Raw genomic sequence first — 16,488 nt, 5'->3', positions numbered from 1 at the left:
TGGGGTCTCTAACCTTATCCCACTGAATAATCAGCCTTACCCTAAAATATCCTTCACCCTCATACATTGTTGTCCCCAGCCATTTATCTACCTCCAGAGTTGTCTATAAAACATAAGTTACATTGCAGATGATGGGTGAACTGAAGGGCGAAGTGTCCAGGAGGAACGAGATGATCACAGAATTAAAGAGTGAAGTTCAGAGACTGCAGAAGGAGATCAGCAAATATCAGGCAGAAGGGAGGAAGCGAGAGGAGGAGAGAAGTCTGATCCAGAGCAAAGCCGAGGACCTGGCCTCCTCCGAGCAACACCTCAAGGTGGCGCTAGAGACAACGCAGACCAGGGTGAGAAGTCATCACCTATCATAGGTCAGGAGGAGGACGTCTCACCATGAGACGCTCCTGGATATATTGTGGACAGCTTGGGTTAATGGCGTGTATGTAGACTAGGGTGATGTGACTGATGGGTTAATGGCGTGTATGTAGACTGTAGGGTGATGTGACTGATGGGTTAATGGCGTGTATGTAGACTAGGGTGGTGTGACTGATGGGTTAATGGCGTGTATGTAGACTGTAGGGTGGTGTGACTGATGGGTTAATGGCGTGTATGTAGACTGTAGGGTGGTGTGACTGATGGGTTAATGGCGTGTATGTAGACTGTAGGGTGATGTGACTGATGGGTTAATGGCGTGTATGTAGACTAGGGTGGTGTGACTGATGGGTTAATGGCGTGTATGTAGACTGTAGGGTGGTGTGACTGATGGGTTAATGGCGTGTATGTAGACTGTAGGGTGGTGTGACTGATGGGTTAATGGCGTGTATGTAGACTAGGGTGGTGTGACTGATGGGTTAATGGCGTGTATGTAGACTGTAGGGTGATGTGACTGATGGGTTAATGGCGTGTATGTAGACTGTAGGGTGGTGTGACTGATGGGTTAATGACGTGTATGTAGACTGTAGGGTGGTGTGACTGATGGGTTAATGGCGTGTATGTAGACTGTAGGGTGGTGTGACTGATGGGTTAATGGCGTGTATGTAGACTGTAGGGTGGTGTGACTGTCCCTGGTCTCTGTCCCTGGTTCTGTTCCTGGTCGCTGTCCCTGGTCGCTGTCCCTGGTCACTGTCCCTTCTCTGGTCTCTGTCCCTGGTCTCTGTCCCTGGTCTCTGTCCCTGGTTCTGTCCCTGGTCGCTGTCCCTGTCTCTGGTCTATGTCCCTGGCTCTGTCCCTGTCTCTGTCCCTGGTTCTGTCTCTGGTCGCTGTCTCTGGTCGCTGTCCCTGGTCTCTGTCCCTGGTCTCTGTCCCTGGTCGCTGTCCCTGGTCGCTGTCCCTGTCCCTGGCTCTGTCCCTGTCCCTGGTCTCTGTCCCTGGTCTCTGTCCCTGGTCACTGTCCCTGGTCTCTGTCCCTGGTCTCTGTCCCTGGTCACTGTCCCTGGTCTCTGTCTCTGGTCGCTGTCCCTGGCTCTGTCCCTGGCTCTGTCCCTGGTCTCTGTCCCTGGTCGCTGTCCCTGGTCACTGTCCCTGGCTCTGTCTCTGTCCCTGGTCTCTGTCCCTGGTCTCTGTCCCTGTCCCTGGTCTCTGTCCCTGGTCTCTGTCCCTGGTCTCTGTCCCTGTCTCTGGTCTCTGTCCCTGGTTCTGTCTCTGGTCACTGTCCCTGGTCTCTGTCCCTGGTCACTGTCCCTGTCCCTGGTCTCTGTCCCTGGTCTCTGTCCCTGGTCTCTGTCCCTGTCTCTGGTCTCTGTCCCTGGTTCTGTCTCTGGTCACTGTCCCTGGTCTCTGTCCCTGGTCACTGTCCCTGTCCCTGGTCTCTGTCCCTGGTCTCTGTCCCTGGCTCTGTCCCTGTCTCTGGTCTCTGTCCCTGGTCTCTGTCCCTGGTCTCTGGTCACTGTCCCTGGCTCTGTCTCTGTCCCTGGTCTCTGTCCCTGGTCTCTGTCCCTGGTCTCTGTCCCTGTCCCTGGTCTCTGTCCCTGGTCTCTGTCCCTGTCTCTGTCCCTGGTTCTGTCTCTGGTCACTGTCCCTGGTCTCTGTCCCTGGTCACTGTCCCTGTCCCTGGTCTCTGTCCCTGGTCTCTGTCCCTGTCTCTGTCCCTGGTTCAGTCCTTGACCTTCTACTGGACATGGATCATGGTAGTTACTGGTTACATGCCCGGTCTTCTCCTCGATGCTGGTTTATAACCTTATAGTTATACATTATGAAATATATCTACACATATCTTCAATAACCCTAATAAGAGGTGGAGCCTGTATACAGATCATCAGGCCTCAGCCCTTATGGAAGCCACAAGGTGGCGCTCTAGACCTGTCCTGTATCGGGAGGATACTTCAGATTTTGCTTTGTTTTCATTTTTTACTGGTAAAAACGAACCGGAGTAATTAATATGTTTAGGTTACAAATTACTTGTATATAAGTTGATATAAATATATAGATGAGTTTATTCTGTGCTCCGGAGGCCGCCATTGTTCTGTAGACTCCCCATTAATCTGTGTGGGGGGGGATCAGCAGATATTGGGGTTATAGATATATAGTGGACTGTATCACTTTATAATCCTCGCGTTGTGTTTGTCTCGCAGTTTGAACGGTTCCGCAGTAAGATCATACAGGCGGCGTACATCGCTCCGGGATTCAAGGGGCCACAGGTTGAAATCTCAGATAATGAAATCCTGGAAACCATGCAGGTAAGAGGGTGTTAGATGTGGTATTATTTATGCACTATATGGTGGTATTATCTGTGCATTGTATGGGGCGGGTTTATTTATACACTATATGATGATGTTATTTTGCACTATATGGTGGTATTATCTGTGCATTGTATGGGGCGGGTTTATTTATACACTATATGATGATGTTATTTTGCACTATATGGTGGTATTATCTGTGCATTGTATGGGGCAGGGTTTATTTATACACTATATGATGATGTTATTTTGCACTATATAGTGTTATTATCTGTGCATTGTATGGGGCAGGGTTTATTTATACACTGTATGATGATGTTATTTTGCACTATATGGTGGTATTATCTGTGCATTGTATGGGGCGGGTTTATTTATACACTGTATGATGATGTTATTTTGCACTATATGGTGGTATTATCTGTGCATTGTATGGGGCAGGGTTTATTTATACACTGTATGATGATGTTATTTTGCACTATATGGTGGTATTATCTGTGCATTGTATGGGGCAGGGTTTATTTATACACTATATGATGATGTTATTTTGCACTATATGGTGGTATTATCTGTGCATTGTATGGGGCAGGGTTTATTTATACACTGTATGATGATGTTATTTTGCACTATATGGTGGTATTATCTGTGCATTGTATGGGGTGGGTTTATTTATACACTATATGATGATGTTATTTTGCACTATATGGTGGTATTATCTGTGCATTGTATGGGGCGGGTTTATTTATACACTATATGATGATGTTATTTTGCACTATATAGTGTTATTATCTGTGCATTGTATGGGGCAGGGTTTATTTATACACTATATGATGATGTTATTTTGCACTATATGGTGGTATTATCTGTGCATTGTATGGGGCAGGGTTTATTTATACACTGTATGATGATGTTATTTTGCACTATATGGTGGTATTATCTGTGCATTGTATGGGGCGGGTTTATTTATACACTATATGATGATGTTATTTTGCACTATATAGTGTTATTATCTGTGCATTGTATAGGGCAGGGTTTATTTATACACTGTATGATGATGTTATTTTGCACTATATGGTGGTATTATCTGTGCACTATATGGTTTGCAGTAGATATTGCATTATCTGTGCACAGTACGGGGGTATTGTTTATGCTCTTTATGGTGTTGCCATTCTTGTACTATATGGTTGTATTATCAGTGCACTGCATGATGGATTTATTCATGCACTTTATGGTGGTATTATTTATGAACTATATGGTGGTATTATTTATGCACTATATGGTGATGTTGTTTTGCACTATATGGTGGTCTTATCTGTGCACTATATGGTTTGCAGTAGATATTGCATTATCTGTGTATTGTTTATGCTCTTTATGGTGTTGCCATTCTTGTACTATATGGTTGTATTATCAGTGCACTGCATGATGGATTTATTCATGCACTTTATGGTGGTATTATTTATGCACTATATGTTAATGTTTGCACCATATGTTGGTTATTTTTGTACTGTATGGTGGTATTATTTATAGGGTTTTCCTCCTATCTCTCCGCTCCTTTAGCGACTCGTTTTCTGGCTCTACTTCTTCACCTCTTTCCCTTGCTGTCGGGGTTCCCCAGGGATCGGTCCTGGGTCCTCTACTCTTTTCACTCTACACATCCCCCATTGGAAAAACAATCAGTAGATTTGGTTTCCAGTACAACCTCTACGCTGATGACACCCAACTCTATACCTCCTCCTCCAACATCACCCCTGCACTCCTACAGAATACCAGTGACTGTCTCTCTGCTGTCTCAGACATCACCCCTGCACTCCTACAGAATACCAGTGACTGTCTCTCTGCTGTCTCAGACATCACCCCTGCACTCCTACAGAATACGAGTGACTGTCTCTCTGCTGTCTCAGACATCCCCCCTGCACTCCTACAGAATACCAGTGACTGTCTCTCTGCCGTCTCAGACATCACCCCTGCACTCCTACAGAATACCAGTGACTGTCTCTCTGCTGTCTCAGACATCCCCCCTGCACTCCTACAGAATACCAGTGACTGTCTCTCTGCTGTCTCAGACATCCCCCCTGCACTCCTACAGAATACCAGTGACTGTCTCTCTGCTGTCTCAGACATCCCCCCTGCACTCCTACAGAATACCAGTGACTGTCTCTCTGCTGTCTCAGACATCCCCCCTGCACTCCTACAGAATACCAGTGACTGTCTCTCTGCTGTCTCAGACATCACCCCTGCACTCCTACAGACTACCAGTGACTGTCTCTCTGCTGTCTCAGACATCCCCCCTGCACTCCTACAGAATACCAGTGACTGTCTCTCTGCTGTCTCAGACATCCCCCCTGCACTCCTACAGAATACCAGTGACTGTCTCTCTGCTGTCTCAGACATCCCCCCCTGCACTCCTACAGAATACCAGTGACTGTCTCTCTGCCGTCTCAGACATCCCCCCTGCACTCCTACAGAATACCAGTGACTGTCTCTCTGCTGTCTCAGACATCACCCCTGCACTCCTACAGAATACCAGTGACTGTCTCTCTGCTGTCTCAGACATCCCCCCTGCACTCCTACAGAATACCAGTGACTGTCTCTCTGCTGTCTCAGACATCCCCCCTGCACTCCTACAGAATACCAGTGACTGTCTCTCTGCTGTCTCAGACATCACCCCTGCACTCCTACAGACTACCAGTGACTGTCTCTCTGCTGTCTCAGACATCCCCCCTGCACTCCTACAGAATACCAGTGACTGTCTCTCTGCTGTCTCAGACATCACCCCTGCACTCCTACAGAATACCAGTGACTGTCTCTCTGCTGTCTCAGACATCCCCCCTGCACTCCTACAGAATACCAGTGACTGTCTCTCTGCTGTCTCAGACATCCCCCCCTGCACTCCTACAGAATACCAGTGACTGTCTCTCTGCCGTCTCAGACATCCCCCCTGCACTCCTACAGAATACCAGTGACTGTCTCTCTGCCGTCTCAGACATCCCCCCTGCACTCCTACAGAATACCAGTGACTGTCTCTCTGCTGTCTCAGACATCCCCCCTGCACTCCTACAGAATACCAGTGACTGTCTCTCTGCTGTCTCAGACATCCCCCCTGCACTCCTACAGAATACCAGTGACTGTCTCTCTGCTGTCTCAGACATCACCCCTGCACTCCTACAGAATACCAGTGACTGTCTCTCTGCTGTCTCAGACATCACCCCTGCACTCCTACAGAATACCAGTGACTGTCTCTCTGCTGTCTCAGACATCACCCCTGCACTCCTACAGAATACCAGTGACTGTCTCTCTGCTGTCTCAGACATCAGCCCTGCACTCCTACAGAATACCAGTGACTGTCTCTCTGCTGTCTCAGACATCACCCCTGCACTCCTACAGAATACCAGTGACTGTCTCTCTGCTGTCTCAGACATCCCCCCTGCAATCCTACAGAATACCAGTGACTGTCTCTCTGCCGTCTCAGACATCAGCCCTGCACTCCTACAGAATACCAGTGACTGTCTCTCTGCTGTCTCAGACATCACCCCTGCACTCCTACAGAATACCAGTGACTGTCTCTCTGCTGTCTCAGACATCACCCCTGCACTCCTACAGAATACCAGTGACTGTCTCTCTGCCGTCTCAGACATCAGCCCTGCACTCCTACAGAATACCAGTGACTGTCTCTCTGCTGTCTCAGACATCACCCCTGCACTCCTACAGAATACCAGTGACTGTCTCTCTGCTGTCTCAGACATCACCCCTGCACTCCTACAGAATACCAGTGACTGTCTCTCTGCCGTCTCAGACATCCCCCCTGCACTCCTACAGAATACCAGTGACTGTCTCTCTGCCGTCTCAGACATCCCCCCTGCACTCCTACAGAATACCAGTGACTGTCTCTCTGCCGTCTCAGACATCACCCCTGCACTCCTACAGAATACCAGTGACTGTCTCTCTGCTGTCTCAGACATCCCCCCTGCACTCCTACAGAATACCAGTGACTGTCTCTCTGCCGTCTCAGACATCTTGTCCTCTTTAGATCTGAAACTAAATCTTTCTATAACAGAACTTCTTGTCTTTTCTCCATCACCTGATCCTGTACCTACCCCTGACATTTCCATCTCGGTATGTGGTTCTACCATAACTCCGGGCAGCAGTCTCGCTGTCTTGGATTATACTGGACTCTGATCTGTCTCTCACTCCCCATATTCAGTCTCTTTCACGTTCTTGTCACCTGCATCTCAAAAACATTTCCAGAATCCGCCCGTTTCTCACGACTGAATCTGCTAAAACTCTCATTATTGCTTTGATTCCCTCCGACCTCGACTACTGTAAGTCTTTACTAATAGGCCAAACTCTCTCCTCTCCAGTCCATCCTTAATGCCGCAGCCAAACTCTCTCCTCTCCAGTCCATCCTTAATGCCGCAGCCAGACTCCTCTTCCTCTCCAGCCGCTACACCGGCGCCTCCTCCCTGTGCCAGTCACTACACCGACGCCTCCTCCCTGTGCCAGTCACTACACCGACGCCTCCTCCCTGTGCCAGTCACTACACCGACGCCTCCTCCCTGTGCCAGTCACTACACCGACGCCTCCTCCCTGTGCCAGTCACTACACCGACGCCTCCTCCCTGTGCCAGTCACTACACCGACGCCTCCTCCCTGTGCCAGTCACTACACCGACGCCTCCTCCCTGTGCCAGTCGCAACACCGACGCCTCCTCCCTGTGCCAGTCGCTACACCGACGCCTCCTCCCTGTGCCAGTCGCTACACCGACGCCTCCTCCCTGTGCCAGTCACTACACCGACGCCTCCTCCCTGTGCCAGTCGCTACACCGACGCCTCCTCCCTGTGCCAGTCACTACACCGACGCCTCCTCGCTGTGCCAGTCACTACACCGACGCCTCCTCCCTGTGCCAGTCACTACACCGACGCCTCCTCCCTGTGCCAGTCACTACACCGACGCCTCCTCCCTGTGCCTCCTACAGAATACCAGTGACTGTCTCTCTGCTGTCTCAGACATCAGCCCTGCACTCCTACAGAATACCAGTGACTGTCTCTCTGCTGTCTCAGACATCACCCCTGCACTCCTACAGAATACCAGTGACTGTCTCTCTGCTGTCTCAGACATCCCCCCTGCAATCCTACAGAATACCAGTGACTGTCTCTCTGCCGTCTCAGACATCAGCCCTGCACTCCTACAGAATACCAGTGACTGTCTCTCTGCTGTCTCAGACATCACCCCTGCACTCCTACAGAATACCAGTGACTGTCTCTCTGCTGTCTCAGACATCACCCCTGCACTCCTACAGAATACCAGTGACTGTCTCTCTGCCGTCTCAGACATCAGCCCTGCACTCCTACAGAATACCAGTGACTGTCTCTCTGCTGTCTCAGACATCACCCCTGCACTCCTACAGAATACCAGTGACTGTCTCTCTGCTGTCTCAGACATCACCCCTGCACTCCTACAGAATACCAGTGACTGTCTCTCTGCTGTCTCAGACATCACCCCTGCACTCCTACAGAATACCAGTGACTGTCTCTCTGCTGTCTCAGACATCTTGTCCTCTTTATATCTGAAACTAAATCTTTCTATAACAGAACTTCTTGTCTTTTCTCCATCACCTGATCCTGTACCTACCCCTGACATTTCCATCTCGGTATGTGGTTCTACCATAACTCCGGGCAGCAGTCTCGCTGTCTTGGATTATACTGGACTCTGATCTGTCTCTCACTCCCCATATTCAGTCTCTTTCACGTTCTTGTCTCCTGCATCTCAAAAACATTTCCAGAATCCGCCCGTTTCTCACGACTGAATCTGCTAAAACTCTCATTATTGCTCTGATTCCCTCCGACCTTGACTACTGTAAGTCTTTACTAATAGGCCAAACTCTCTCCTCTCCAGTCCATCCTTAATGCCGCAGCCAGACTCTCTCCTCTCCAGTCCATCCTTAATGCCGCAGCCAGACTCCTCTTCCTCTCCAGCCGCTACACCGCGCCTCCTCCCTGTGCCAGTCGCTACACCGACGCCTCCTCCCTGTGCCAGTCTCTACACCGACGCCTCCTCCCTGTGCCAGTCACTACACCGGCGCCTCCTCCCTGTGCCAGTCTCTACACCGACGCCTCCTCCCTGTGCCAGTCGCTACACCGACGCCTCCTCCCTGTGCCAGTCGCAACACCGACGCCTCCTCCCTGTGCCAGTCGCTACACCGACGCCTCCTCCCTGTGCCAGTCGCTACACCGACGCCTCCTCCCTGTGCCAGTCCCCTACACCGACGCCTCCTCCCTGTGCCAGCCGCTACACCGACGCCTCCTCCCTGTGCCAGCCACTACACCGGCGCCTCCTCCCTGTGCCAGTCACTACACCGGCGCCTCCTCCCTGTGCCAGTCACTACACCGGCGCCTCCTCCCTGTGCCAGTCACTACACCGGCGCCTCCTCCCTGTGCCAGGCACTACACCGGCGCCTCCTCCCTGTGCCAGTCACTACACCGGCGCCTCCTCCCTGTGCCAGTCACTACACCGGCGCCTCCTCCCTGTGCCAGTCACTACACCGGCGCCTCCTCCCTGTGCCAGTCACTACACCGGCGCCTCCTCCCTGTGCCAGTCACTACACCGACGCCTCCTCCCTGTGCCAGCCACTACACCGACGCCTCCTCCCTGTGCCAGTCACTACACCAACGCCTCCTCCCTGTGCCAGTCACTACACCGGCGCCTCCTCCCTGTGCCAGCCACTACACCGGCGCCTCCTCCCTGTGCCAGTCACTACACCGACGCCTCCTCCCTGTGCCAGTCACTACACCGACGCCTCCTCCCTGTGCCAGCCACTACACCGACGCCTCCTCCCTGTGCCAGCCACTACACCGACGCCTCCTCCCTGTGCCAGCCACTACACCGACGCCTCCTCCCTGTGCCAGTCACTACACCGACGCCTCCTCCCTGTGCCAGTCACTACACCGACGCCTCCTCCCTGTGCCAGTCACTACACCGGCGCCTCCTCCCTGTGCCAGTCACTACACCGGCGCCTCCTCCCTGTGCCAGTAACTACACCGGCGCCTCCTCCCTGTGCCAGTCACTACACCGACTCCTCCTCCCTGTGCCAGTCACTACACCGGCGCCTCCTCCCTGTGCCAGTCACTACACCGGCGCCTCCTCCCTGTGCCAGTCACTACACCGACGCCTCCTCCCTGTGCCAGTCACTACACCGGCGCCTCCTCCCTGTGCCAGTCACTACACCGGCGCCTCCTCCCTGTGCCAGTCACTACACCGGCGCCTCCTCCCTGTGCCAGTCACTACACCGGCGCCTCCTCCCTGTGCCAGCCACTACACAGACGCCTCCTCCCTGTGCCAGTCACTACACCGACGCCTCCTCCCTGTGCCAGTCACTACACCGACGCCTCCTCCCTGTGCCAGTCACTACACAGACGCCTCCTCCCTGTGCCAGTCACTACACCGACGCCTCCTCCCTGTGCCAGTCACTACACCGACGCCTCCTCCCTGTGCCAGTCACTACACCGACGCCTCCTCCCTGTGCCAGTCACTACACTGGTTACCAATTCAGTCCAGAATACAGTACAAAATCCTCAGTCTCACACACAAAGCTCTCCACAATGCTGCACCTCCCTACATCTCCTCTCTCATCTCCGTCTACTATCCTACACGTTCTCTACGATCTGCTAATGACCTCACACTAACATCTTCTATAATCCGAACTTCTCTCTCCCGTCTCCAAGACTTCACTCGTGCTGCACCGGTTCTCTGGAATGCTATCCCTCAATCCCTCACACTAAACAACAACATCCATAGATTCAAACATGGCCTAAAAACACATCTCTTCAGACAGGCCTATAACAGTCTTTAATTGGCCCCAACATATCCCCAACATATCCCCCCCCAACATATCCCCCCCCAACATGTCCCCACACCTCTTGTTTGAATAGTTATTGTGTAATATTATGTCTGATACTTGTATTTGTACCCCATAATTGTAAGCGCTGCGGAATCTGTAGGCGCTATATAAATTATTATTATTATTATTATGTACTGTACAGTGGTATTATTTTTGCACCATATGGTGATGTTATTTTGCACTATGTGGTGGTATTATCTGTGCACTGTATGGTGGTATTATTTATGCACTATATTGTGGTATTATATGTGCGCTATATAGTGGTGGTGTATTTTCCTAGTATTCTTATGTAACTGCATAGTAGTGGTATATGGTGATTGTACTGGACTATATAATAGCACATATAATATCATATACAGTAGCACATATAATATACATAGTAGCACATATAATATCACATATAATATACATAGTAGCACATATAATATCACATATAATATACATAGTAGCACATATAATATCACATATAATATACATAGTAGCACATATAATATCACATATAATATCACATATAATATACATAGTAGCACATATAATATCACATATAATATCACATAAAAGACGCTTTGACAATGAACTCTATTCTTGCTGCTGCAAGATTTTTCTTTCTTTGTTATTTTTATTTGTCTATTTTACTGAATTGAAAATTGTATTGATAAAACGATAAATAAACAGTTAAATAAAAAAATCATATATAGTAGCACATATAATAATATCACAACAGCACATATAACATCACATATAATATCACATATAATATATATAGTAGCACATATACATAGTAGCACATATAATATCATATACAGTAGCACATATAATATATATAGTAGCACATATAATATCACATATAATATCACATATAATATATATATAGTAGCACATATACATAGTAGCACATATAATATCATATACAGTAGCACATATAATATATATAGTAGCACATATACATAGTAGCACATATAATATCATATACAGTAGCACATATAATATATATATAGTAGCACATATACATAGTAGCACATATAATATCATATACAGTAGCACATATAATATATATATAGTAGCACATATACATAGTAGCACATATAATATCATATACAGTAGCACATATAATATATATAGTAGCACATATAATATCACATATAATATATATAGTAGCACATATACATAGTAGCACATATAATATCATATACAGTAGCACATATAATATATATAGTAGCACATATACATAGTAGCACATATAATATCATATACAGTAGCACATATAATATATATAGTAGCACATATAATATCACATATAATATCACATATAATATATATAGTAGCACATATACATAGTAGCACATATAATATCACATAAAATATCATATATAGTAGCACATATAATAATATCACATAACAGCACATATAACATCACATATAACATCACATATAATAGCACATGTATTATATTACATATACTATCATACATAATATTACATATAACAGCACATATAATATCATATATAATAACATATAATATCACATACATTTATTTTGCACCATTGGTCCCATGGTGATTCCAGCTGCAGCCTCAGGGTCACCGCCGCGCACTGGGAGACGGGAACTCATCTCTTGGCTTTGTTAGTGGCCGCGGTAATAAGAAAGTGATGACAGGCGTCTCTGGAGGGCGACCAGGAATGTGAGATATTTGAGAGTATTGGGTATAGAGTCATTGTTACCTCACACATCAAAAGCCCCAAAATGTACCTAGTACCAAAAGGACAAAACGGGGAAGTTCAGCCGATCTCAGGTCATAGATCTCAGATACCAAAACACCAGCAACATATCAGGTAGGGGAACATTAGGGCCACAATCTGCTCAGCCCAAACCTGGAGGCCTCTCCGCCAATCATGTGACTGACTGAGGATCCCCAATGATCAGGTAGTGCCCCCAATCCACACACATCAGTGTCATACAAAGTACAACTACCCCCGGCAGAACATGGCTGTGGTCATATAGTCGTGGAGTTATAGTCACTCTGTGAAGACCACCGTGTCTAATTCATCGTGGCGAAGCCCCTCATCCATGAACGCCAGGGACGCAGTGATAGCATCTGCACCAGGGCCCGTAATCCCATCTGCCCCATTATAAGAGAGTTAAAGAGGTACTCCGCCCCTAGACATCTCATCCCCTATCCAAAGAATAAGGGATAAGATGTCTGATCACAGGGGTCCCACCCATGGGGTCCCCATCTCTCGGCTGTGGCACCCCAGACATCCGTGCATGCAGTGAACGTCGCTCCGTGTCGGATGACTGGTGATGCGGGGCGTAGGCTTGTGCCTTCACGGCTACCCCCCCCCCCAATGCAAGTCTATGGGAGGGGGCGTGACGCCCCCTCTTATAGAATAACATTGAGGGGGCATGGTCGTGGCTTCACAAGCCTCCGGCGCTGATCCAGACACCCTAAACGAACGCTGGGTGCAGGAGGGAGATCCCGGGGGTTCCCCACGACGGGACCCCCACGATCAGATATCTTATCCCCTATCCTTTGTATAGGGGATAAGATGTCAAGGGGCGGAGTCCCCCTTTAAGAGTATTATGAATGACACTGGGTAGGTGGGGGGGTCATGGTTTTCATTAGGACCCCTAATGCTGCCCCTCTGGGTAATGCCGCTCCTTTTACCTGTATTTATGACAACCACATAACGCCGCACTCCGAATGTTTCTGCAGAATGTCTTCCAAGGGTTAAACGTCCAAATATACCAGTATTATTGTCCCGTACAATAGATCACATTCCACGCAGGATTGAGCAATAATCGGCGCTATAGATTATATCCGCCATAACCACAGTGTATGGAATTTCCATCGATTCCTGAAGAGATTAACGCTGAATTCTTTTCTTTTTTACCTTTTGTAGAAAATAATTGCGGACCGATCGGATTTTCACCAACAACTGAAGCAGAAGGGAGTGAAGGTTCCACCGCTTCACGTATCGGAAACTTCTCCGTCTGTCAAACAAACCTCGTTCCCTTCTAGAAAGAAAGCTGTGTAAGAGCGACGCCCGGAGACCGCGGTCATGTGACGCACCCGAAGCCCCTTTATGTGTCTCCAATAAACATGGACCTGTCCAATGTGATTTATACTTGACAAATATCGGGGGGGGGTCCACACAGCAGAGCCGACCCCTGAAAATAAATGGGCCCCATTACTGGTATACACCAACAGGGGGCGCTCCTCACCGAAGGGACAATGGCCTCCATAATAAGAGCTGCGCTAAACCAAGCAACGCAAAGGAGCTTCATGGGGGCTACAATCCTCTCCACACTATGTCACCCAGTGTTTTCCAACCAGGGTGCCTCCAGCTGTTGCAAAACTACAACTCAGCCTTTGGCCTCTGGGCATGCTGGGAGTTGTAGTTTTGAAACAAAAAGTTTGTTGGAATTGGGCTCTTGTTTAAGGCTGTAAGCGCCTACATTAATGTTTTCCAACCAGGGTGCCTCCAGCTGTTGCAAAACTACAACTCCCAGCATGCTCAGACAGCCTCTGGCTGTCCGGGCATGCTGGGAGTTGTAGTTTTGCAACAGAGCGGTTGTTGGAACTGGACTCTTGTTTAAGTCTGTAAGCGCTTACATTACTGTTTCCCAATTAGGGTGCCTCCAGCTGTTTCAAAACTACAACTCTCAGCATGCCCGGACAGCCAAAGGCTGTCCGGGCATGCTGGGAGTTGTAGTTTTGAAACAAAGAGGTTGTTGGAATTGGGCTCTTGTTTAAGACTGTAAACATCTACATTATCTACATTAGTTTTTCCCAACTGGGGTCCCTCCAGCTGTTGCAAAACTACAACTCTCAGCATGCCCTGACAGCTTTTAGCTGTCTGGGCATGCTGGGAGTTGTAGTTTTGCAACAGAGAGGCTGTTGTAAGCGCCAACATCAGTATTTTTAAACTCGAGTGCCTCCAGCTGTTGCAAAACTAGCTGGGAGTTGTAGTTTTGCAACAGCTGAGGGCACCCTGGTTGGAAAACACTGATCTGGTTGGTCAATTTCTAAAGGCCTCTCCACCATTCTAGTGATTGGGGGGGGTCAGATGCCCAATGATCAGGTAGTGCCCCCTATCCACACCCCATCAGGGCCGTACAAACTACAACAACCCCCACTCGCGCCGTCCCTGTTTTTTTTTGGCCCTTTTGCTCTTTTCCCGTATGTTTGGCTTAAAGGGTTTGTCCAGAATGATAAAAACATGGCGGCTTTCCATCAAAAACAGTCGCAATATCACCCACAATCCATGGACAGGTGAAGAACAAGGCGGCCATGTTGCCCCGATCCAGCTCATCCCCGGGGCCCTTGTGTGGCCCCCATATCAGCCCCTCCCCCATCCTCATCCCTTCCTGGGATTTATAGAGATATTGGGGGAGATTTATCTAAATTTGTCTAGAGGAAGTGAGCGCTGTTGTCCATGGCAACCAATCAGATCGCTGCTTTCATTTTTCAGAGGCCTCTTTAGAAATGAAGCGACCTGATTGGTTGCTATGGGCAACTGCTCCACTGTAATTTATTACTGGGTATAAATGTAAAATGATGGATAACATTTAGCATTTGATCTGTTATTATTGTTTCTGACATGATATGACTACTCCCCTCATCGTTTGTACAGTGCCGATGGGTAATAAATGGTTAATGACAGTATGATGAGAATAATTCACTACAGCAAGGAGAAAAGCGCGGAAACCTCCGGAATCCCACCAGAACATCTGAGAGGGTCTCTGAAGGGTACAATGGTGGGGGCCACACATCTGAGCCCTCCAAGAGGTGAAGGGGGGACCCCCATCTTCTAAAGTGTTAGATCAGTGGGGGCCCAACCTCTGGGACCCTGCCAAACGCTGACTAGTGAAGGGCATACCCCCACCCTATATAGTGATGGATTAATGGTGGTCTGACCTCTGGGACCCCACCAACCGTGACAATGAGGGGCTGCAGGGCTGAGGTGTTTTTACACATTCCGTAAGTTGTGGGTGGTCTCACATCTTTTTTGGGCTAATTAGTAATGGCAAAAATCCTGCAATGTAAAAACGTAATGGGGGAGATTTATCAAAACCCGTCCAGAGGAGAAGTTGCCCATAGCAACCAATCAGATCGCTTCTTTCATTTTTCACAGGCCTTAAAAATGAAAGCAGCGATCTGATTGGTTGCTATGGACAACTGGTCAACTTTTCCTCAGGACAGGTTTTGATAAATCTCCCCAATCTTGCTATGTGATGGGATTTCGGGCCGGAGGGGGAGTGCTGGGTGGAGGGGGAGTGCGGGGGGCAGAGGGCGAGTGCGGGGCAGAAGGGCGAGTGTGGGGCGCAGGGGGAGTGCGGGCGGAAAGGGAGTGCAGGGGGAGTGCGGGGCAGAGGGCGAGTGCGGGCGGAAAGGGAGTGCGGGGCAGAGGGCAAGTGCGGGCGGAAAGGGAGTGCGGGGCAGAGGGCGAGTGCGGGCGGAAAGGGAGTGCGGGGCAGAGGGCGAGTGCGGGCGGAAAGGGAGTGCGGGGCAGAGGGCGAGTGCGGGGTGGAGGGGGGGGGTGCAGGGGGAGCGCGGGGGAGGATGGAGATTTTTGGAGGAACATGGTGGGGATCTTACTCCAGTGAGGCGGCTGTAATGTATGTTGTGGTGATTATGGACATAAGACCTGTTGTTATATATATATAGGACCAGGCCTGGTGTGTATGTCAGATACATGCTGGGAGTTGTAGTCTCTGTATTGCTTTATATTGCTGTCATTGCTGAGCGCTATCAGCCGGCACCACCCGCCATCCTCCTCCTTATCTGACGCCTCTTTCTTCTCGTACTTTGCTGCATCATCTGAAAAGCTGTCAATGTTACATGAAGGCGCAGAGGAGCGGACGTCAGGAGGTGCCGGGCCTGACTGGGGGAGTTTAATCATTACACCAAACCTTCTGGGCCCCAGAG

The 16,488-nt window shown here is 49.1% G+C and overlaps 2 protein-coding genes across 5 annotated transcripts in view; both read left to right on the top strand.

Moving 5' to 3' along the window:
- CCDC27 (coiled-coil domain containing 27) overlaps positions 1-15,219 on the top strand; it is a 58,243-nt gene extending 43,024 nt beyond the window's left edge. For all 4 annotated transcript variants that reach the window (XM_056543401.1, XM_056543400.1, XM_056543403.1 and 1 more), the window contains 3 exons: positions 129-341; positions 2,565-2,669; positions 13,460-15,219. In XM_056543401.1, coding sequence (XP_056399376.1) covers positions 129-341; positions 2,565-2,669; positions 13,460-13,594 — 453 coding nt within the window. In that variant the 3' untranslated portion in view covers positions 13,595-15,219. The remainder of the gene's footprint in view (positions 1-128; positions 342-2,564; positions 2,670-13,459) is intronic.
- A 210-nt stretch (positions 15,220-15,429) lies between these two features.
- The window catches only part of SMIM1 (small integral membrane protein 1 (Vel blood group)), an 85,423-nt gene continuing 84,364 nt past the window's right edge, over positions 15,430-16,488 (top strand). Inside the window, exon 1 of the mRNA XM_056542131.1 lies at positions 15,430-15,540. The gene's annotated coding sequence lies outside the window, so the exon portion shown is untranslated. The remainder of the gene's footprint in view (positions 15,541-16,488) is intronic.

Source organism: Hyla sarda, chromosome 10 (assembly GCF_029499605.1).
Source record: "Hyla sarda isolate aHylSar1 chromosome 10, aHylSar1.hap1, whole genome shotgun sequence".
NCBI lineage: Eukaryota > Metazoa > Chordata > Amphibia > Anura > Hylidae > Hyla > Hyla sarda.
The sequence above is the reverse complement of the archived record's forward strand: the minus strand, read 5'-3'. Positions and strand labels throughout refer to the sequence as shown.